The 25,668-nt window shown below is 39.9% G+C and overlaps 1 protein-coding gene across 1 annotated transcript in view; it reads right to left on the bottom strand.

Annotated features, from left to right (window-relative positions):
- ULK4 (unc-51 like kinase 4) overlaps positions 1–25,668 on the bottom strand; it is a 1,112,493-nt gene that overhangs the window by 629,365 nt on the left and 457,460 nt on the right. The window contains exons 26-27 of the mRNA XM_082258381.1: positions 13,818–13,869; positions 13,615–13,709 (exon numbers count right to left, since the gene is read on the bottom strand). Of these exons, the coding sequence (XP_082114507.1) occupies positions 13,615–13,709; positions 13,818–13,869 (147 nt within the window). The remainder of the gene's footprint in view (positions 1–13,614; positions 13,710–13,817; positions 13,870–25,668) is intronic.

Below are 25,668 nucleotides of genomic sequence, written 5' to 3'. Positions count from 1 at the left end.
AACCATTATCATCAGGACAGAAAGGGTGGGTATACCAGACAGGATTCCTAAGCTTCCTTACCCAGTCTAACTAGGAAAAAAGTTTTTGGCTTGACAAACTTTAATGAGAAAAAATATCCAGCATAACTGGAGTGGTGCAGAAGGTTTTATTTTAATTTTTTAAAGGGGTTTCCAATAAACGAACAATAAAATAGCAAATGTTATTTTAAAAAAATATAAAAGCATTTAGATTGACCAGCTCTGGGAATAACCTTCAAGACAAGTGGTTCTGGCAAGGCATATACTGTAGATATTTGAAGTTCTAATCAGTATGTTTTTATTTATTCAGCAACTGTAAATGTTACGTTTTTAAATTTCTTAGGCTCCGTTCACATATTGGCCTCCCGGACTCTGCCTATAATCCCGAATCACGGCAAATCGCGGGATGCCTGCGCGATTCCTGTCACTTCCAATGGCACCCAAAACGCGGTGGGATTTTGCCACGATTGTCGCCCAGTGAATCATTGTAAAATCATGCAAATAGAATAGCAGGACTCCTGACGCCCAAAAGAAGTACAAGAACTTCTTTTGGACGACAGGCATCCCACAATTCTATTTGCGCAATCTTATCGCGATTTGTTGGGCGTCAATTGCGTCAAAATGGCGCAGCGTATAGGGTGCCATTGGAAGTAAAAAGGAAACACACGATTTGCCGTGATTTCGGGATCGCGGGCAGAATCACAGTGATTCTGCCTGCAGTCCAGGATGCCAATATGTAAACGGAGCCTTACGTTCTCTACATTCACACAGAATGTGTTATTGTGTGCTGTGTTAAGGCTTGCTAACTGACCCTAAAAGGTGCTTTTTTTGCTTTTCTTTTGCGTTCTGTGCATTATCGTGTGTCGTGGAAAAACGCATGTGTTGGGGGTTCAAAGGTGTGAACATGCACATTCCCATAGTCCACAGGTGTGAACCAATAGTTTTTAAATGTTAGGTAAGGAGTCAGTTACATGTTTTGTGTTGACTTCATCCAATTAGGGTTAAAAAAAATGGTGCAGTAAACAAATAAATGGGCTACTTTTCACTTTCTAATTTGTTCTAGAGGCAACTAGTACGCAATTAATTGCTGTGTTCAGACTCTGTTTTCAATCACAAATTAGACCCGCTGGGTAAAAGAGGAAACATCTTCCAAAGTGTTCAGGTTTTCAGTCTGATATGGTAATTTTGCCACTAGATGACAGTGTTCTCTTGCTTTCTCTAGGGTATTATGTTAACAAGGTTCGCTTTGCACAATTATGCCTACATTTTTTAAAACTTTTTTTGAAAGTGTAAGTACTACCCAAATGTACTAGTAGAAAACTTTAAAGCAATAATTTTGTAACCTGGGAAATCAATTGGTTATATGAATCCTGGTAAAAGGTTTCCTTGTTATTTCTCATAAGAATGCAAGCATATATGTCAAACACTCCTAGGAAATACTAATAACCGCTCATTACTCAATAAAACCTGACTTCTAGTGTTCAGTACAGATAATGGCTTCTGGCCAGAAAGGCAAGATACCTATTAACATTTTGCTGTATTGATTGAAACATTGACAATGATTTTCTATCTTCTCATAGGGTATTGTGCTATGATGGATACCACTTATCTCTTCACAAGACTTTATTACATCCCAAAAGGCTGATCTTTCGATAGCACAACCTATGGTGAAGAAGGTAATTTTCAAAACTCATTGTAGGTTTGTTGGAGGTATTCACATGCTATATACTGCATCCATTTGTTTTTTAGCAATTTGTCCAGATTCTTTAATGTGTACAACTCTGATACCTACTGGACTCAGTTGAATAGTACATTTCCTCTGTTCAAAACAGAAAAACTCTGCTTATTTAAAGGATCATTAGATAAACTACACAGGGGAGGCAGCATTAGAAGCTGCTTTTCCCCAGGCGCAATAACTTATATATTTAACCACTTGCCGACCAGTCGCCGCACTTTTACTGCGGCAGGTCGGCTCTATTACGCAAAACGACGTACCTTTAAGTAGTTTAGTGTAAAAGCCAGTGGGGGCGTGCGTGCGCTGATTGGCCAGAGGGGGAGCCAATCAGCGGTCCCGCGGACGCGATGTCCGTTGGCCACCCAGGATCACTCCCCACAGAGACAGAACGGCGGTCTGCCTATGTAAACAAGGCAGACCGCCATTCTGTCAGACATGAACTCAGGGATCCTGTATTCCTGCTATTTAGGAACACAGATCTCTATGTTCAACTAATAGGTACAACACCCAACCCAGTTAGACACACTTAACCCTTTGATTGCCCCTGGTGTTAACCCCTTCCCTGTCAGTGTCATTACTACTGATTATTGAAGTAATGTCACTGGTTCCCCTCAAAAGTGTCAGTTATATGTCCGTTCTGTCTGCTGCAATGTCGCAGTCCTGCTAAAAATCGCTGATTATTAATACAAAAATATAAAATAAATAAAAATTACATAAATCTATCCCCTAGTTTGTAGACGGGATAACTTTTGCGCAAACCAATCAATATACACTTATTGGAATTTTTTTTTACCAAAAATATATGGCAGAATACATTATGGCCTAATTTAATGAAAAATGTAGATTTTTTAATTTTTGTTTTTATTAGCTGTTTTACTCTTTTTTCATTTATAGCGCAAAAAATAAAATAAAATAAAATAAATTTTTTTTTTGTGGGAAAAAAAGGACATCAATTTTATTTGGGTACAGCGTCGCACTAATGCGCAATTGTCAGGTAAAGTAACACAGTGCCGTATCGCAAAAAAATTGCCTCGTCATTAAGGGGGTAAAACCTTCTGGTCCAGAAGGGGTTAAAGTGTATGTTACCCCAACATTTCATATTTCTGATGTGTGTATGTTGTACCATGTACTTTTTTTAAAAAGTATCCTGTTATCTTTGTATATCTTCTTTTGTTTGAAATACCTGGTGATCCTGCCAGATCCCTGCTTTCCTATTTAAATTGTCCACATCCTTCCCAGCATGGTCAGTTTTTGACTGTCTGTCCTCCAATGGCCTGGCCAAGAAGTGTGTTTACCTGCTCCCTGGAAAGCTTTTCACTGGGATGATCTGTGCTTTTTCTCTGCCTCCTGTTGGGCTACACCCCCCCCCCCCCCAACGCTGTCTCCACCCCACCTCTCTAAACTCTTATGCAGCTGAGAACGAAGGTTATGGGTTATGCGATCAGTTATTAAAAAAAGGGTATCTTTAATTTTTATATATATATATATATATATATTTATATATTTTAGCTTGTAGCTTTTTTTTAGCAGCGCTCTAGCATTAACCACTTGCTGACTGCCTAACGACTATTTACGTCGGCAGTCAGCCCCTCACAGGCAAAGTGAGGCTCTAGGGAGAGAGCGCGCTCCCGCTCGCTCTCGGACCCCCCGCGCGTGTGAGCGGCGGACCCGATGTCCGCCGGTCACTCGCGATAGTCGGTTACACCGGGAGAAAGGCAGGCGGCTAATGTAAACAAAGCCGCCTGTCATTCTTCCCTGTGTAACAGCAGAGATCATACGGTCCTGCTATGTAGGACCGTAGATCTCTGCTGTTACATGAAAAGCCACATCCAATCACAGTTAGAAGCACGCCCCTAGGGACACACTTAACCCCTCCTTCTCCAATAAAGTTAACCCCTACCCTGCCAGTGTAATTTTTACAGTAACAGTGCATATGTATAGCACTGATTACTGTAGTAATGTCACCGGTACCCCCAAAAGTGTCAAAAATGTCAGTCAAGGGTCCGATCTGTCCGCCGCAATATCGCAATCCCGCAAAAAAAAAATCGCAGAACGCCGACATTACTCATTAAAAAAAACAATAAAAATGACAAAAAACTTTCCCTTAGTAAGTAAACACAATAACTTTTGCGCAAACCAATCAAAATACGCTTTTTGCGATTTTTTTTTTTTACCAAAAATATGTAGCAGAAAACAAATTGGCCTAAAATGTTAAAAAAAAAAATTAGATTCTTAAATTTTTATTTTTTTTTTGAGAATGTCATATGGTTAAAAAACGTCATCATCGGTTACTTTGTACAATTCTAAGTAATTAGTCCTGCTAAATGTAAAGTATAAGGAGCATCTGTATTAAAATCACCAACATCCATAAGCGCCTGCATCCCAAAGGTTTTCAGCTACATATTTGAAAAGGTTTGCTTCCTTCATCTCTCCTTATTTAACGAACTCCAATAACAAATAATTTTAATATTCCCTAGAATTTCTAAAAGCTCATATCAACATCCCTAAGCCAGGTTATGAAAAAGCCAATGTCACCTCAAAATTTATGACCCATTACAGGCTAAGCCTTAACACTGTTTGCAAATACACAGCCACTTGTCAGGCTCATTTCATTGCACATCTGTTACCTCCTGGATTTATTCCAGAGAATTAATCGATAGATAATTCAAAACAAGTGATCAACATAATACCTCATGCGTAATTTATCATGGGTCTAAATACAGCATTTAACTCCACACTGGGAGTATACAGAGGGCCTTTTTAGTCTTTGGGTTCTCGAGAATATTCATATCAGCAAGTAAACTGTTTAATATTATTCCCTTTCTATAAACTGAATTGCGTTCTAATCTTTTCAAAACATTTCTAAAAAAGTGGCGGCGGGGGGGGGGGGGGGGTTATTATAATTTATTAGGTGATACTTCAGAAGTCAGGGGGCTGCACTTTCCATTCTGTTGCTGAAATGATTTCATCTTGTTGGAAAATAATTTTGTTTCTTTCTGAATAAATATATTCAGCAAATTAAAATAAAAAAGTGGGTACAGGACAAGGCTGCATCCTTTATTTGCTAATTTTTGCTTTGGCAACTGCTCACTAACATCTCCGATAGCGCCATCTAAACCAACCCTAACGTCTTCCTTCTTTGCTTTTACCTAGTGCTGCATCAAAAACCTGGAATCTGAAAGGGTGGAAAACTTCCTGCCCTTTCATTAGTACAATGACAATGCACATGCAATGCAATTCTTCAAAACACTTTAAATCCCAGATAAATAAAGTGTTTAGCTGTCCCCACTTGTGCAGACATCAATTCTTTGCCAATGTTTATATTCTGGCTCCAGATACTATATAGCTAATTAAAGTGTTACTAAACCCAGGAGCCTGCATTCACTATATCTGGTCTCCCACAGTACACAGAACACGGAAATGCATTTATTTTAGTAAATATAAACTGCGAAAATACTAGTGATCAACCGATACCGGTTTTTCGTTGCCGATACCGATATTTTGGCCATTGCATATCGGTATCGGCCAAAATTTCCGTACATTTAATTTTTTTTTTTTTATCACTTGACAGGTGCTCTTGTGGAGGGATCTGGGAGTCTAAAAGACCCCAAACCCCTCCTCTGCCAAGTTTGACTGTTTTGAATGCTGTCATTTTTTTTTAAATCTGGTGCCGAGTACCTGGAAGTGATGTCATCACTTTCGGGTTTTTACATGGAGACTCGATCAGAGCCAAATGCGGCTTTGATCGGGTCTTCAGCGGCCATGCAGGCTGGTTGCCGGTGGGACGGGAGACCCGGGAGAGAGCGGAAGGCAGCGGGAGGGGGGGGTGGGGACGTCCCCTCCTGCTCCTTGTAATGACACCCGAGAGGCTTCTCAGCCGCATCAGTTGTCATTACAAGACAGCCGACCGTCGGCTATGGACGCTGGTACCTGGGTGATGCCTCTAGCTGCAGGCATCACTTCGGTACAAGCACTTTCCTGAAATATCGGCAATATCGGTCACCTTGGTGGCCGATTCCGATATATATCGGGGAAAGGGCATATCGCTCCTCGATATATCGGCTTTGCCGATAATCGGTTGATAACTACTAAATACCTTTTCTCAACAGTAGTATATATCAGTCTTCTGACTTCTATCAGTGTCTGGGTACAGCTTGTAGGAGGAGTTTTCCTTCTGCTCTGATTGTCCTATAAGGCTGCAGGACTCCTGGTCCTCTGTCTGGATAGTGCTGATTGGCCCTGTGCTGATCACATGCAATCTCCCAAGAAAAAAAAAAAAACTCTTTAGCAATATACATCAAACTGAGCATGTGCAGCTTGTTCCCTAGCCTCTGCTCTATCAGGGGATGGATTGGGGACAGTAAAAGAAGGGGAGGATCAGAAAAGACAGGATCAAACAGTGTTTTAACACAATGCAGAAGTTTAACCCCTTAGGCTCCACTGTCAGTATAGCAAGCATGCTTTACGGCACAAACAGACTGATTTTACTGTTGTGGGTTTAGTAACACTTTAATAGTAAATACTTAAAGTGGTTGTTAAGCCACTCAATGAGATTCCTACAACCCCCTCTGTTATATTAAATACTGTCCCCAGTGTATAAGGGTTGTTTTTTAAATGCAGCTGTGTACCCCACTTCATAGCACCGCTTGACGCTGACGTGACCGCCCCCTGGTCTCCTCCTTCTGACTGCCGTCAGCGGAGGGGATTCTCAGCCCCATCTGCTGCTCGCTCTCCTGATCTGACTGCTACCCCTGCTGAGGTCAGCCAGGAGGAGAAGAGAAGAGGAGATCGTCAGGTGGTCACGTGAGCACCACAATGAAATGAGGTACACAGCAGCATTTAAAAAAAAAAAAAAACACATACACTGGGGACAGTATTTAGTATAGCAGAGGAGATTATAGGAATGTCATTGAGTTATGATAGCAGCAGGAGGGGAGCAGATCAGCACTGACACAGCTGACAAGCAGGGAGGGAGGGGGAGAGAGGTCAGAGGGGAGCTGCGGATGACGAAAGCACATAAACTGACAATGATGTCAGGGCTCAGAAGCCATGATAAACCGTAGCCAGTTTACAGAGGGGAGGGCAGAACCAGGCAGGTATTTTAGGTGATAGAAATGGCCAAATTACACAGCAGGAGCACTGTGCTGTATGACATGCTTTAAAGAAACAGGATCCATTTTTTTACAACCACTTTAATGCATCTATTTTAATAATGCAACATAAAGTTGGTAATATAACTGAGTAATAAAACAAATTACCAACATTTACTGTGATAAAATTAAAGCATTCACATCCACCTCAAACATCCAGCTTTAAACATGCTTAGAAGAGAAACAAGGTAGAGGGGGAAAAGTAAGGAAAAGCCCCTTTTCACTTTCTTTTGTGCTAAACAGCCTCCAGGGATGTTATGAAGGATGTTTTCCTGCATTCTACTTTAGAAAGCAAGGTCTCATCTCCGATCTAAAAATCTTTTGTTCTATATGCTGGGCAATTTGTCGGATAGCATCCTCTAATTTTCTTCAGAAGGATAAGTAAGTAATAGGTACTGAAGTACTTTAGCAGTAATTTGATGGAGGAAAAAAAAAATGTAAAAATGCTTAGAGCCTACATTAATCAACTCAAAATCTCAGACTACAGTTTGTAGTGTTGTATTACTGTATAATTCAGTGTTAAATAACAGCAATTCAGCACCTGGCTCTCCTTGAAGAGGATTTCAGACATAAGCAGTTCAGATTTTAATCTCCTGTGTTATTAGAGTTCCTGACAGTTAATATCAGAAATCTGAAGGTGACCATCTAAGAAAGAAGAAAAACAACTATGCAATTTATAACCTCCATAAAACAGAGCTACGTTAACATGAAAAAATACTGCTTTATGGACTTTTTTGATGGGGGACTTAATAGTACTAAGTCGACTATAACAGACAAATTATATATACAATTTACTAATAGAAATGCATGACTAAAATCCTTCTGCCTACAAGTTACAGGGATCAAAAGGCAATTTAAAGGATTCTCTCTCTGTCTGATAATCCGGCCACCATTGTTCTCGACCTTTATGACCATGTTACGGAAATTATATAAAAATCTACGTCACTTCAGGAATTAAATGCTGCAAGGGCATGCACTCCTACAACCTATACCACTGACACTAACAGTGGTTTGCTACGGTGAATGATATCCAAACTATGGAAGACTAGACTGCTGCTCTCAGGAATAAGTCAGCAGACCAGACAAAGAAATGGCATTATTGGGAAGAATTAAAAATGCTCTTCCAATTATAAACAAATGTATTCAGGAGTCTAGAACCCATCTCACTTCCCTTTTTTTTTCCCCATTGACCCATTGTTCTTCAGGATGAAGTCCCCACCCCCAAATCCCCTTCCTTCATTCTTATAACCTATGCCTATGGCTATAGCTTTTTCCCCCACTTAAAAAATTTAAAAATATGAGTGCTTTTACTTAACACTTTACGCCAAAGTATACAGCTACTGCTTACTGTAGCACCTTTCATTGTGTTATGTGCGATTATAGCAGGGATCCTCAAACTACGGCCCTCCAGCTGTTGCGGAACTACACATCCCATGAGGCATTGTAAAACTCTGACGTTCACAGACATGACTAGGCATGATGGGAATTTTAGTTCCTCAAAAACTGGAGGGCCATAGTTTGAAGACCCCTGGATTATAGCATCAGGTCAGCTTCCTTGTATATTTTCATAGCTTGTTTGGAATTTTGTGCGTGGTCAAATTTTATTGTGGTCATGTTTTTCTGGTTCTGATGAAACTTTCAACTAAATAAAAAATATTAACCACTTCCTGCTGCATCCTCCCAGCACTTTAAGTAGATCTAAATGCCGGAATGTGGGCATTCCGATCATGTGACCGGTAATCACAGTGGTCACATGATCAGAAAGCTCCCGATCTCAGGTACCGATACCCGTTCATTACTATACAGGGAGCAAGCTCTCAGCACAGTGAAGTGTTTACCTAGGGACGTATATATATGAGACCGCTTGGTGTTAAAGCAAAGTGGTTAAAAAAAAAACAAAAAAAAAAAAAAAAAAAAACAAATGCACGGTACCATAATGCATAAAAAATTAATTGTAGATGTACACTATAATAACTATGAAGAATCAGTGCAGTAAACTTACAAAAACATGCATAAGATATTCAATAAGAAAGATATCCATTAGATAAGAGTTTAATTTTTGAATGTTAACCACTTAAGCCCCGGAAGATTTTACCCCCTTCCTGACCAGGGGGTATTTTGCGATTCGGCACTGCGTGACTTTAAACGGACAATTGCGCGTTCGTGCGACGCTGTACCTAAATGAATTTTACGTCCTTTTTTTCCCACAAACAGAGCTTTCTTTTGGTGGTATTTGATCACCTGTGCGATTTTTTGATCATGCGCTATAAACAAAAAAAGAGCGTCAATTTTGCAAAAATAACAATATTTTTCAAATTTTTTTATATGAAATTCCCCCCCAAAAAAATGTAAAAATCTAATTTTTTTAACATTTTAGGCCAATTTGTTTTATGCTACATATTTTTGGTAAAAAAAAAATCGCAAAGAGCGTATTTTGATTGGTTTGCGCAAAAGTTATTGCGTTTACTAACTAAGGGAAAGATTTTTGTCATTTTTTTATTTTAACGCGTAATGGCGGCAATCTGCAATTTTTTTGCGGGACTGCGACATTGCGGCGGACAGATCGGACCCTTGACTGACATTTTTGACACTTTTGGGGTTACCAGTGACATTACTAAAGTAATCAGTGCTATGCATATGCACTGTTACTGTAAAATGACACTGGCAGTGAAGGGGTTAACTTTATTTGAGAGGGAGGGGTTGTGTGTGTCCCTAGGGGCGTGATTCTAACTGCGATTGGCTGTGGCTTGAGGTGTAGGAACAGTGATCAACGGTCCTACATAGTAGAACCGTATGATCACTGTTCTTACACAGGGGAGAATGACAGGCGGCTTGTTTACATCAGCCGCCTGCCTTTCTCCCGCTCTAAGGGAGGATCGCGAGTGCCCGGCGGACATCGGGTCCGCCGGGCACACGCGCGGGGGGGGTCCGTGACCGAGCGGGAGCGCGCCTCCGGCGGCGCGCTCGCTCCCCAGAGCCTCACAGGCTAGTGACGTACCCATGCCTGTGAGGGGCTGACCGCCGCAGTATATGTACTTGCGGCAGTCGGCAAGTGGTTAAGAAGTTAAAAGCGTCCAATATGATGCAAACGTGTAAAAGAATGAGTCCAGCCCGTCCACCACAAACAGCAGCCTCTCACCTCCCTGATGAGACTGCCTTAGGACGTAACGCTTACGGGGGAAGGAACTATGTCTGCAGTCACTCACGGCCATCTTTGATTCTACTGTTTGCACACTGTTATGCCAATACACGTGCATTTAATGGGAGTACATTTTATTCTTTTATATAAACTTGTGGTATCTGCAGAGAGCACTAGATGTTTTCCTTTTACATTTTGCATATACATGATTGGCGGAGCCAGTGATATTTATTTTTGACTGTTCCGGTCTCATCAGGTAGGTGAGAGGCTGCTGTTGTCCGTCGTGGACGGGCTGGACTCACTCTTTTACAGGTTTATATCATATTGGGCACTTTTCCCACAGGGATTTACATCTTGACTTCTTACCATCTAAATTTTACATTTATCATCTCATGGATATCTTTCTTATTGTATATTTTATAACATGTTTTTGTAAGTTTATTTTGTTTGCACTGCACTGATTCTTGCTTCATATTTTACTAAGGAGTTTTTTGCATTGTCCTTGTAGTGTTCAGCTGGCATTCAGTACATGCATGTGTGTATACACACTTGTATATGTATTATTATTTTTTATATCTGCGCTGAATATTTTTCTGTATGTTACACTATACAGTTGTACTCATAAGTTTACATACCCTGGAAGAATTTATGATTTCTTGGCCATTTTTCAGAGAATATGAATGATAACACAAAAACTTTTCTTTCACTCATGGTTAGTGTTTGGCTGAAGCCATTTATTATCAATCAACTAGGTTTACACTTTTTAAATCATAATGACAACATTAACTACCCAAATGACCCTGATCAAAAGTTTACATACCCCAGTTCTTAATACCATGTATTGCCCCCTTTAACATCAATGACAGCTTGAAGTCTTTTGTGGTATTTGTGGATGAGGCTCTTTATCTTCTCAGATGGTAAAGCTGCCCATTCTTCCTGGCAAAAAGCCTCCAGTTCCTGTAAATTCTTGGGCTGTCTTGCATGAACTGCACATTTGAGATCTCCCTAGAGTGGTTCAATGATATTGAGGTCAGGAGAATGAGATGCCAACTCCACTACCTTCACTTTTTTCTGCTGTAGCCAATGGCAGGTTGACTTGGCCTTGTGTTTAGGATCATTGTCATGTTGGAATGTCCAAGTACGTCCCATGCACAGCTTCTGGGCTGATAAATGCAAATTTTCCTCCAGTATTTTTTGATAACATACTGCATTCATCTTGTCATCAATTCTGACCAAATTTCCTGTGCCTTTCCACCTAGGTGTTTCACAGTAGAATTGGTGTACCTTTTGTCATAGGCCTTGTTGACTTCTCTCCAAATGTAGCGTTTATGGTTGTGGCCAAAAAGCTAAATTTTTGTCTCGTCACTCCAAATGACTTTGTGCCAGAAGGTTTAAGACTTGTCTCTGTGCTGTTTGGCGTATTGGAAGCGGGATACTTTGAGGCATTTGCACAGTAATGGCTTTCTTCTGGCGACTTCTTCAAGTGCCTCCTTATTGTGCATCTTGAAACAGCCACACCACATGTTTTCAGAGAGTCCTGTATTTCACCTGAATCTATTTGTGGGTTTTTCTTTGCATCCCGAACAATTTTCCTGGCAGTTGCAGCTGACATTTTAGTGGTCTAACGGACCATGGTTTGGTTTCAACAGAACCCCTCATTTTCCACTTCTTGATTAGAGTTTAACACTGCTGTTTGTCAGTCTCAATTCTTTGGAAATCTTTTTATATCCTTTTCCTGTTTTATACAGTTCAACTACCTTTTCCCGCACATCCTTTGACAATTATTTTGCTTTCCCCCATGACTCAGAATCCAGAATTGTCAGTGCAGCACTGGATGAAAGATGCTAGGGTCTGTCAGGAGTCCAGAAACTCATTGACCTTTTATAAACACACATTAATTACAGGCAAACTGATCACAGGCGAGGATGGTTACCAGTAATAGCCATTCAAACCTCTTTGTGTCAACTTGTGTGCATGTTATCAGCCCAAAATAACCAGGGTATCTAAACTTTTGATCAGGGTCATTTGGGTAGTTTCTAATGTCATTATGATTTAAAAAGGGTAAACACAGTTGATTGATTAATAATAAATGGCTTCAGCCAAACACTAATCATGAGTGAAAGAAAAGTTTTTGTGTTATCGTTCATATTCTTGGAAAAATTAGCATCTCACTGGGTGTTTTGGAAACATTTTCTATAAGTTTCCATTGGCCTGACACCTAAGATTGTATGATAAACAGCTTGTGTATGTAAATCCCACCAATGAACATCTCTTATTTGCTCCCTTTTGGTCTGTTAAAAATACAACGGAGAGTGTTTTTTTTTTATATGGGTTTCATAAGTGCAGAAAAAGCCTGCAGATCTTGTCAGAGTTTAAATTGGCTGTAAACCTCTGACACAAAATATGAACAAAGCATATCCCTCCATGGTGTGTTCTTGTCTCAATCCAGAGTACTAAGTGTCATTTCTCTCTGCTGCCTCATTTCTCTGCTATCTGCACGAGTCACCTATGACAAGTTTTCATGACATTTAGTGAGAAAAGGTTGATGGAGAGGGAGCTCCAGCATACAGCCTGTGATTGACAGCCTCAGCTCTGTTCCAGTGTGCAGAAAGTGGGGGGGAGGGGGGGTTGCCCATTCTCTCCAATCAGCTCTCTTCTCACTAATATCTGCAGAGTTTTATCTTCAGCTCCCCCTAATTTCTGAAAGTTAAGAAAAGTTTTCTAAATTCTGTACTTTGAACAGCTTTAGAGAAGAGAGGCCTGCAGATAAACAGGTGCAACATATGTAGGATGATTTGTTTAATCTCCTTGTATCACCTAAGGCTAGTCACTTCACTGGGTATATGTAAAAAAGTTTAAGCTTTCCTGAGACCTACTTACTTTGCGTGTTATATCAAAGAGCCCCTTTAATTCTTATCATTGAGTGCAGAACTATTAGTATTTACATTGTAGTGATCTGAGAGTGGATATTGTTAAGGATTTTGGCTAAAGACATTGGGCAGGGCTGACCCTACTTAGGTCACAGAAATGCTGCATTTTGTTAGCCCACAACTAGGCATAACAGTGGAGAGAATTTCTAGCAAATCATTTTTATGGGTTACAGTACTTTGCACATACAGAGTTTCTACTTACCCTGTTACCTGAACATGTGTGACTGTCACGGAAAACATTCTTATGCCTGAACCACGAATGTATTGGTACAGCAATATCATGAATACCTATGCTGTCAGGAACACAGATCATTGCTGTGAAACAACTTTTCGATAACAACTCCTTTGACATGTTCGCAGTACCCAAACAGTGTTGGGAACTCAATTCACATTAAATGTCACATATATTTTTTTAAATCTAAATGTGATCACTTTTATTGAAATGATCTTTGAATTGTATAAAATATTACTATACAATTTAAGATAAAACAAAAAATGAAATTTAGATTGGGACTGATGCTTGAAAATGTTTCACTGTTTAAATTGCAGTCATGACCCTAGAAGCTACTGATTGCTTGGATGGCTTATGGGAATTGTTCCAACTAGTAGGAAAATATTGTTTCAAGTTCTGCCAAGACTTACTGGGGAGTGGTGAAGTGTCAACAAGACTGGATGCTGTGTTACAGCTTCAAACGCTGATAGAGCTGTCCTGATCAGTTCATCTGATGCAGCTTGACCTGGTCACAAAAAAAAAGCCATTGTTGGGTTGCAGAACTCTTGGTGACTCAATTAATCTTTGTTCTAGTAATTCTTTAATGTTTTTTATTGCCCTGAGATGCACTTACCCACTGCTCCTTCCAAATTAGTCTCACCAGCATCCACAGATATAATTTGGTTCTACAAAAAGAACAACAATAATAATTTATTAAAATGGAACTTTTTTTACGCAACAGTTGCTTATATTGACAGATATATCATTATTTATTTTCCAATTATAATGTAATCGCAGAAAACAGAAGTCAAAGTTTGGGCTGGAGAAAAATGTACATTTGCAGTAGTTCTTGCTCCATACTGCACAGGTTAACTGCTTGTTTTGCCAAGCGGAATTTGAATAAGATGGAATACTTACTTTACTGCTCACTAAGGGCCCTTTCACACAGGTGGACTGATCAGGTTTGCCTGTCAGTTTTTCAGGTGGACCAAATCGGACCTCTATGGAGCGGCGGGTGTCAACGGACATGTGTCTGCTGAAACCAGCCAAAATCTGATCCTATCTGCTAAAAACAGATGGATGGGGATCCGTTCCCTATCTTTCTGGTGGATTAGATCAGATGCCAGTCAGATGTAAACACATAATCGATCAGTTTACATCCGTCTGTCTATAGAGGAGAGCGGGCTGTGTCTGCTCTTCATAGGCAGAGCAGACACAGACCAGCCATCCGCCTGCTCAGCGGAGATCAGTGAACAGATTCCCCACTGAGCAGGCAGACTCAAACAGAGTGCGTAAGTGGCCTTAAAATGACAAGCTGTTGATATAACTAAAAACAGGTTAATACTTCACCTACTTTACTTACAAATAAAGAACTAAGAGTCGGTTCACACTAAGGCGACACGACTCTGTACTACTTCGGTGGCGACTTGTGCATTGCCATGCACCATGACTTCGGAGCGACTTTCAGGGACTTCACATAATGGAAGTCTATATAAGTCGCTCCGAGGTCGCCCCGAAGTAGTACAGGACCCTTTTTCTAATTCAGAGCGACTTGTGTCGCTCCTATTAGAACGGGTCATGTAGCGATCAATGGACCGCGAGGGAGCGCGACTTGTCAGGCTGACAAGTCGCCTGACAAGTCGCGCTAGTATGGACCGGCTCTAAAACATTGCAGCATGATACCAGACGATCATAAAAAATTGGTACGTGCTCAAATTCTCCAATACATACCAGTGACAAACAGCACAGCTTGCACCAAAACTAAAAGCTTGCTACTTCATTGTGACAGGCAAGTTTTTTTTTTAGTTAGACCTAGGTATCCTCTACAGGAAGAGTAATGGTAAACCTCACAGCAAATATGAAAACTCATCCATAATTCCAGGTAGAAACATGGGGACATCATCAAACACAACTTTCTTAGAATGTTTTCTTTAAAATGTTTCTATGTAACTCATTTGCAATAATAAATGTCAGCTTTTCCAGAATGATATAATAAATTTCTTATATCCATATTACTAAAATAGGTTTAGGTTACTGTATAACCAAGAACTTTATCTAAAACTAGATGTCAATTTATTTCAGAGGATTCATATCTGTTATTCCAGTACAGAAAAGGAAAATCATCACTAAGTAAAATATTACTGCTACAGTGAGCAAAAAAAAAAATACTACTACATAGCAGCATTTTCCTTTTTAAAGATTACAAACTCTCCATCTACCACATCCAAGGACATCCTAAGGATCACACTTTGTGCTGTTCACAATAGTAAGAAGTGGTATTTTTTACAACAAATTACCTTTTTGTGATATGTCTCTCTTGGTTATCTTTAGAAATATGAAAATCTGTCAGCTTTACCAACAGGAACCTGTGAAATCTGTCATCTCACTCTCTAATTTACCCTAGTCTCTCTATAATTAATGTTCATCCGCAAGCATGTACAGCAGCTTGACAACAGGAATTCTGTGATTTGAAATAAAAAGTTATTTGTGACATGAGTATCTAGAACACAGGCAAATGTAACATACACTGCTATCTGTCTGGTGTATTCATTTGCTGGCTACATCTTGATTTTCTGCAATTTGCAGTAAGGTTTTGCAGATAACCCTGCCCTCTAATTGCCTTTGTTATGGATATTAAAATATCCAACCTTGCAGAGTGCAGGATTAAGCAGAAGTCTGTTGTATGCTGCCTATGAAATGCTGGGATTTAACTATGGGAGTGCAGTAAATCCTGTACACTCTTATAGGCAGATGGGAAAGTAGAACTTTTAACAATCTTCTTACAGGCAGAGCTCTGTCCAAGGAGGATCCCTAGAGTAGAAGTGGAAAAGGGATTTCTGATTATATTATCTTCCACCAAACTCTAATAACGTCCCATAGGGACTTGGACACAAGCTATATTTCACTTCAAAATGAGTCTGCTAATGGTGTCTGGCAAGTGATTACTATTTAAAACATATTTAGAGTCCCCTGGTTCATATTGTTCTACCTCGGACTTGAATCAGCTACTCCTCTGAGAATGGTTGGAGATACACCACAGGATATACTTTATATAATATGACCAAGAACTGGGAGAACAGAACAACTGGTGTGGATGCCTTTAGATTACAGACTAATAGATTTATCTAGCTGGGGGAAATGCAAGTACCCTGCACAGGCTGGGAATATGTCAAACATTAAACTGCTTGGAGCAGCAAAACTATCCTCTACTGCAGTATTCACCACAATCAGTGTGCAGATAATTTCTAACTCCAGCTCAGAAAAACACAAGACGACCAAAATTCCCTTACTAAAATGCAGAACAAATACATATATCATTATATTCTATATTGTAAACTAATGCCAAAGAATAGATTCAATCCTCTGTGTCACTAGTAGGAAGCATAATGTTCTCTATGATACACTTAATTGTCCAGACGTTCTTGGAGTGCAGAAGGAACTTAATTACAGACAACAAATACTGTTCAGTCCTCCTTATCAGCTAGGACGACACACCGGACAGTATAGTCAGGTGGTAAAGCAAATTACAACAGGAACCACATTTTCAGTCATAGCCGTGAAAGCCAAAGATCAGGGCTATGATGAGGGCTATGATCAGGCTACAAAAAGCATTGTAGAGAACCAGGCAGAAAAAAAGGGTGGATCAGATTAAAGAAGTATAGCCAAAGGTTTTTGGCTGTACTTCTATGATCACAGAACTGCAGTTTGTTCTGAACTCCTGTGACCGGGTTTCGGCTGACGTCTCAGAGCCGGTTCAGTCTTGGGAAAGATCTTGACTTTACAGACAAGATCCACCAATATGCTTGGACCGGCAGCTGGATCAGCCTCTCGGTGACGAGCCTAAGCCAGCCACTCCTGCCCCTCCACTGCCCAGCACTCCAGTGAGCGCTGGAGGGGCAGAGCAGAGAGCCAATGACTGACAGTGCCAGCACAGTACAATTACCCCCAAGCATAACCTCCTCTTGCAAAGTAGACAGTCCAATGCATTTAGGCATGGTGAGGTTTTTGAAGTTGTATTTTTTATTTTTTAAATGAAGAAATTCATTTTTCTTTTTTAAGTTTTTCACACACAGCATATGCATACTGTACTTAAACTTACATTCCAAAACACATTCTGCTACTCCTCCCAAGTATGTAGATACCATGTGCAAGACTGTACTTTTTGGCTGTACTTCTATGATCACAGAACTGCAGTTTGTTCTGAACTCCTGTGACCGGTTTTCGGCCGACGTCTCTGAGCCGGTCCAGGCTTGGGAAAGATCTTGACTTTACAGACAAGATCCACCAATATGCTTGGACCGGCAGCTGGCTCAGCCTCTCAGTGACCAACCTGAGCCAGCCACTCCTGCCCCTCCACTGCCCAGCACTCCAGTGAGCACTGGAGGGGCAGAGCAGAGAGCCAATGACTGACAGTGCCAGCACAGTACAATTACCCCCAAGCATAACCTCCTCTTGCAAAGTAGACAGTCCAATACATTTAGGCATGGTGAGCTTTTTAAAGTTGTATTTTTTTTTTTTTAATGAAGAAATTCATTTTTCTTTTTTAAGTTTTTCACACACAGCATATGCATACTATATTTAAAATTACATTCCAAAACACATTCTGCTACTCCTCCCAAGTATGTGGATACCATGCGCAAGACTTTTTTTTTCTTTTACAGCCTGGACACACAGAGAGGCCGAAAATCAAAAAGAGCACCTTTGGGTTTTTAAGGAGCATACATTATGCATCAAATTTCCTGAATACCTATTACATTTCTTGAGTCTCTGAAGTGCAAGGACAAGAGAAGCACCTACAAATGCCCACATTTTGGAAAGCAACCACCCCAAGGTAATTTCTGAAAGGCATAGTCTTTTGAAAATGTAATTTTTGCCACAGGTTTTTGGAAATTACAGGAAAGAAGATGAAAATGTATATATTTTTTTTACACAATGTTTTCAATTAATAAGATATTTCTAACAGCAAGCACAGGCATACTTAAAATTACACCTCAAAACACATTCTGCTACTCCTCTCAAGTATGGCGCTGTATGAGACTTTTTCCCAGTCTAAACACACAGAGGGGCTAAAAATCCAGGGAGCATCTTTAGGTGTTCTAGGGACATAAATTACACATTTATTTTCCTGATTACCTATTACATTTTTGGAGGCCTTGAAACCTCAGGACAGCAAAAACAGCCACAAAATGACCACAATGTATTTGAGGAAAAGAAACTCTTCAGGTAAGTAATTGTTCATCCAAGGCAATTTTGGCTGTCCAAGGAAGGATCTTTGCTATCTCCCAGAAAAAGAGAAGGACATTGCATACCACAGACTCACTTAAAGTATAACTAAAGGCAAAACTTTTTTAGTTTGAGATAGGGTGTAGAGGGATTAGAATGCCCTTCAGTTTTTGTTGCTGTCTGAGCCTCCGTTAAGGAGATTCACCCTCTCTATTTGTTCTGTTTACTATTATCATTAAAAATTAACGTAAAAGAAAATCCTACATTTTGGGCTGTCCCCGGAAAAGTAAGTGAAAAGGAAAGTGTTCTGGTGACCTGGGAGTCCCAAGGAATTTCCTTAATTTGCAAGGACTTTTGCTCACTTCTTGTTTGGCTATAAGGAATAAATATTTGCAATGGGACACAGATGGCACAAAAACTGGCAGGGGTTAGAACCCTACCTTACTTTATCCAAAATGAAAAAAAAAAAAAAAAGTTCTGACCATAGTTCTACTTTAAGTGATTTTTTTTGTTGTTGTTGTACAAAAGTGATTCTGTTTTGTCACACAGGATGCCTCCACCCCCCCCCCCCCTTCTCTGACAAAGCAGCTATTAAGGAGATGGCTGCATTGATAGCTGCCACTTGTCTCTGGATCCAAGCACTTTCCCTATGCAAGAGAGGAATGCAAAGGAATAGCGTGCATATTAGCCTCTCCTCCTTCTGCATTCCTACTGCCATCCCTGGGGGACAGAACAGGAACCAAAAAAAAAAAAAACAATTAAAATTAGACATCAGGAGCTGACAACATGCACCTTTATTTGTTTCCTGAGAAATACAAATGTGGGCTTCCATATTTGATGCACAAAAACACCCTTTCAGTAATGAATAGCTGTCTGTTGGTAGTGGGAGGCATGCTTGAGCTCCAACTTAGGAAAATCAATTTAGCCGATTCCCCCACAATCAGTGGATTTTCTGCCATTCAGAAAAATTAGAAAAAAAAATATGTGCAGAAACCTCTTGGAGCCAGCAATTAATCCTTTGAAAGAACAAGACAGCTATGCTTTATAAAAGCAACAACATATTTTTTTAGTATGCCTCACAGTACCCTTATGTATTCCCATTACAATGGCCAGAAAACAAGTGCAGACACACAACAAGACCAATGACAAGTAAAAGATTGTTATCCACTCAATATGTTTTGGGACTATGGGGATAAGCTAGAGATCCTAGAGAAACAAATTCATTACAAGTAAACAAAACATTTCATTTTAATTACGATCATGTCCTGATAATAATCAAAGAACATCAATAGGTCAGGTAACAAGACTATGAATATTAACTTTGGACTTTAGAAACCTAACCCTTACTTATCTGCCCTTGCCTCAACGGAGCTTAACGGGCTAAATAAAAAAGCACATTCAGTACATTTCTGAAGGGCATGCACATTTTCCCACAATTTGTCTCTTTAAAATGTTGCAAGTACAGAAAAATACATGCTGATCTGCCAGAAATCCAAAAAGCGCCTAATTTCCTGTAGTGAGCTGACAATGTTGCCTCTGAACAGCATTCTCCTTGAATCATTTCTAAGAAATACGGGGAAGGTGTTCTGTAGTACAGAAAAAAAATCAGCTGACGAAAATGATTAGGATTTTAGTGAAGCAGAGACAGTATGTTGGCAACTCACTACAAGAATTTAGGAGCTCATCTATCTTCTGGCAGTTCAGCAGGTATTTTTCTCTATACCTGCAGCATTTTTAAAAGACTAAAACATGGGAAAATGCATGTATTGCATAGATGTAATAGGGTTTTTGGCTTACATTAAAATCTTTTTCTTGGAATACATTAAGGAACACAGGATGTATTCAGGTAGATAGGATAATTCAGCTGCCTTTCAAGAGTTTGGACAATGGCAAACAAAGCTTCAAAAACAGCCCAATAAAAGCAGCCCACATGCACTGAATGTGCTTTTTAATTTAGCCCAGACATATACTTTAATCTCCGTTGAGGCAAGGGCAGATACAGTGCCTTGCGAAAGTATTCGGCCCCCTTGAACTTTGCGACCTTTTGCCACATGTCAGGCTTCAAACATAAAGATATAAAACTGTAATTTTTTTGTGAAGAATCAACAACAAGTGGGACACAATCATGAAGTGGAACGAAATGTATTGGATATTTCAAACTTTGTTAACAAATAAAAAACTGAAAAATTAAGCGTGCAAAATTATTCAGCCCCTTTACTTTCAGTGCAGCAAACTCTCTCCAGAAGATCAGTGAGGATCTCTGAATGATCCAATGTTGACCTAAATGACTAATGATGATAAATAGAATCCACCTGTGTGTGATCAAGTCTCCGTATAAATGCACCTGCACTGTGATAGTCTCAGGGGTCCGTTTAAAGAACAGAGAGCATCATGAAGAACAAGGAACACACCAGGCAGGTCAGAGATACTGTTGTGGAGAAGTTTAAAGCCGGATTTGGATACAAAAAGATTTCCCAAGCTTTAAACATCCCAAGGAGCACTGTGCAAGCGATAATATTGAAATGGAAGGAGTATCAGAGCACTGCAAATCTACAAAGACCTGGCCGTCCCTCTAAACTTTCAGCTCATACAAGGAAAAGACTGATCAGAGATGCAGCCAAGAGGCCCATGATCACTCTAGATGAACTGCAGAGATCTACAGCTGAGGTGGGAGACTCTGTCCATAGGACAACAATCAGTCATATACTGCACAAATCTGGCCTTTATGGAAGAGTGGCAAGAAGAAAGCCATTTTGAACTTTTTGGCAACAATGCAAAACATTATGTTTGGCGTAAAAGCAACACAGCTCATCACCCTGAACACACCATCCCCACTGTCAAATATGGTGGTGGCAGCATCATGGTTTGGGCCTGCTTTTCTTCAGCAGGGACAGGGAAGATGGTTAAAATTGATGGGAAGATGGATGGAGCCAAATAAAGGACCATTCTGGATGAAAACCTGATGGGAGTCTGCAAAAGACCTGAGACTGGGACGGAGATTTTTCTTCAAACAAGACAATGATCCAAAACATAAACGCAAAATCTACAATGGAATGGTTCACAAATAAACATATCCAGGTGTTAGAATGGCCAAGTCAAAGTCCAGACCTGAATCCAATCGAGAATCTGTGGAAAGAACTGAAAATTGCTGTTCACAAACGCTCTCCATCCAACCTCACTGAGCTCGAGCTGTTTTGCAAGGAGGAATGGGCAAAAATTTTAGTCTCTCGATGTGCAAAACTGATAGAGACATACCCCAAGCGACTTACAGCTGTAATCGCAGCAAAAGGTGGTGCTACAAAGTATTAACTTAAGGGGGCTGAATAATTTTGCACGCCCAATTTTTCAGTTTTTTATTTGTTAAAAAAGTTTGAAATATCCAATAAATTTCATTCCACTTCATGATTGTGTCCCACTTGTTGTTGATTCTTCAAAAAAAAAATTACAGTTTTATATCTTTATGTTTGAAGCCTGAAATGTGGCTAAAGGTCGCAAAGTTCAAGGGGGCCGAATACTTTCGCAAGGCACTGTAAGTAAGGGTTAGGTTTCTGAAGTCCAAAGTTAATATTCATAGTATTGTTACCTGACCTATTGATGTTCTTTGATTATTATCTATCATGCCTTAGTTTTATACCAAGCAATAGTGGAAGTGGATCATATGAACAGAGGGAAGGGACCAGTGTCAATTAATGTACTCCAAGAAAAGTATCTCACAAAAGGGTTAAAAAAAAAAAAAAACTTTTATCATCATACATTAAGGGATACGGGATGTTGCAATCCAACTGAGGGATATACAACAATACAATGTGCAAAGTAGGCCCATATGAACAACAGAAGGGACTCAGTAGAGCTGACAGAGCCGCTTGAAGAATGTAACAACTGAAGCTGGCATCAGAAGAGGCCTGAACACCCATCCAGTAAAACTTAACCAACATGTGAACGGAAGAGCAGGTGGCAACCTTGCAAATCTGAGAAACCTATCCCTGATGCTGAAAACCCTTAAAGTACTAACTGTTATACTGGAGTGCACTTTGACAGGGAAATGTGGAACCTTGTCCCTACTTCTGTAGGCTCAAAAGGTGAGCTGATGAATCTACCTGAAGACAGTAGATTGAGAATCCGCTTGTCCCCCACAGAGATCATCAGGAATATCTGAAAAAAGCTATAGCCCCAATGGCTCCTATCACTGTGCTTACCACATCCAGACAGTGGAAGGAAATCTCCTTGGGATGTCGTGAAGCAAGACAGGACAACAACGTCTTGTTATAACAGAAGAATGAAGCCATTTTGATTAAAAAAAAAAAAAAGACCTTAGACCTCAAATTTACTTTATCTCTGTGTAGCACAAGAGAGGGTTTATTGCCGCCAACTCCGAAACTTGCCTCACAGAGGTCATAGCAACAAGGCAGGCAACCCTGTGAGCGAAAGTAGAAGGGGGAATATTTTGAGAGATTCAAAGGGTGGTTTCTGGGGAAACAACAGAATCAGGTTGAGATCCCACAGATTTAATGGGAAATGCACAGGAAGAGCAATATGCACAAAACTCTGCAGGGAGGACTTCACCAAGGAGAGGGAGGCAAGCAGTCTTTGAAAAAGAATTATGCAATGCTAAGAGCAATAATCTGTGCTAAATACGTACAAACCTACTGTGACTGCCGCTAGCACAGGCTTATAGACAAAACCACAATAGTACAGAGATATAAAGTGCTGCGCTAGTCAAAAAATGATTATAAACACATCACAATTAGTGGCATAAAATTGAAAACACCAAAAAAGCGTATACCACATGTGAAACCATAGTACATAATACAGGTATATCCAAAATGTGAAACGATAGTACATAATATATCCAAAATGTTAAATAGTTGTTGAAAGACATATAAGTGCAAAAAATCCAAGAAACAATGTGTAGAAATACTGATATTGAAATAATTTTAAATAATAAATGTCCCAAAGGTGAGTATAAAAAAAAACATAATTCTAAAAAGAGTCCATGAAGACATGCAAAGAAAAAAGAAGTCCAGCTTCCCAAGAGTATTCCGTGGATCAACACCAATGAGAGAATGGCTGTTTACCAGAACGGATTTGCCTCCAAATCAATGGAAAAGCCAAAAAATTCCAAAGAACCCCGCATGAATGCTGCAAGTCCCCACGTTCCTCTGGTTAGGCTGTCACTCTCGATGGATGGATGGATGGATACATGCAAATCTGGAAAACTCATAGTGTAATACTGTTTATATATGTTTATTAAAAAAGGCAAGTGCACTTACATGATTGAATTAAAATCAAGCATAACACAAGATGTGCTGCAGCGGTAATCATAGTATCCAAAAAGCAAGCGGAACGCCTTGTACCACCCAACGCAATTCGTCATACGTTTGATCAGGTGCATGGCTACCAGACGTGCGCCATGCTTTTATTATACACCAAGTGAGAGCGGAAGTGTGGCTATTCAGATATCAGAGCCGGACTAGAAGAAAGGCAGTCTCAAAGGTGTAAAAGGAAATGAGTTTTCCCATAACAACTCATCTCACCGGAAGTGAAGAAACCCAAAACAGGGCGGAATAAACTCCTCCTACACCCTGTCCTCCTGGAAGCGAAACTATCTTTTACCAAAGATAAATAAAATAATGATAATTACATACATAGATTAATAAAAACTTCTAACTCATAATTCCTTAATTTTATAACCAAATAAAATATATAATTTAGTATTGTAATTAACAAAAAATTAATTAAATTCCAAAAAACAGGGGCATTTTGTATAAACAGTTCCCATACAGCCATCTAGTGGCAACGAAAACAAACTACAATAAATCAATAAAAAATTACAAAAAATATTGACATCTCAGAATAGCATGCCATAAAGGAAGATTAGAAATTAGATCATTACAGGTACGCCTGGGGGAACATGTTACTAACATCAAAAAGGGTTTTTCCGGTCACAGTGTGTCTAAGCACTACGACCATTGTCATCATAGGAATCCCAAAGACACTCTTTTTGTGGCTGTAGACAAACGAACCCCCCCCCCCCCCCCATTGGAGAGGTTGTAATATTAGAAGGGAAATTTCCCGAATGGAAACCAGATGGATACACTGTCTCAAATCTTACACCCCATTCGGATTAAATGTTGAGTGGGATATAAACTGTTTTATTAACAACAGTTAGGGTGTAGTTGCTCTTTGCGTTTCAGAAGAGCTTCCAACCTTTATGTCCGGACCGTTACATCATGAGGTTTCAGGATGCCATTATTCCTGGACCTTTATGGCATGCTATTCTGAGATGTCAATATTTTTTGTAATTTTTTTTTGATTTATTGTAGTTGGTTTTCGTTGCCACTAGATGGCTGTATGGAAACTGTTTATACAATATGCCCTGTTTTCTGGAATCAAATTAATTTTTTGTTAATTACAATACTACATAATATATTTTATTATAAATTTGAGGAATTATTAGTTAGGGAAGTTTTTATTAGTCAAAGTATGTAATTATTTAACCATTATTTTATATATCTGTGGTAAAAGGTCATTTAGCTTCCAGGAGGACAGGGTGTAGGAGGAGTTTATTCCGCCCTGTCCCCAAGTTGCTTCACTTCTGGTGAGATGCCTTTTGAGACTGCCTTTCTTCCGGTCCGGCTCTAATATCTGAGTAGCCGCACTTTTGCCCTCACTTGGTGTACTGTATATTAAAAGCGTGGTGCACGTCTGGTAGCCACACCCCTGACGATGTCAAGCGTATGATGAAACGCATTGGGTGGTACCAGACATGACGTCACCACACTTCACGGCCATTCCGCTTGCTTTCTGGATCCTATGATTACCGCCGCAGCACTTATTGTGTTATGCTTGATTTTACTTCAATCATGTAAGTGCACTTGCCTTTTTTTAACCACTTGCCTACAGGGCACTTAAACCCCCCTCCTGCCCAGGCCAATTTTCAGCTTTCAGCGCTGTCGCACTTTGAATGACAATTGCGTGGTCATGCAACACTGTACCCAAATGAAATTTTTATAATTTTTTTCAAACAAATAGAGATTTCTTTTGGTTGTATTTAATCACTACCGGGGTTTTGAAAATTTTGGGGAAAAAAAAACTGTTTTTGTAGTTTGTTATAAAATTCTGCAAACAGGTAATTTTTCTCCTTCATTGATGTGCACTGGTAAGCTGCACTGATAAGGTGGGACTGATAAGGCGGCACTGAAGGGTACTGGTAGGTGGTGCTGAAGGGCACTAATAGGCGGCACTCATAGGCACTGATGGGC

This window comes from Pelophylax lessonae (assembly GCF_965119305.1).
Source record: "Pelophylax lessonae genome assembly, chromosome: 5".
NCBI classification, from domain to species: Eukaryota; Metazoa; Chordata; class Amphibia; order Anura; family Ranidae; genus Pelophylax; species Pelophylax lessonae.
Note: the sequence above shows the minus strand (reverse complement) of the source record. Positions and strands in the feature narration are given on the sequence as shown.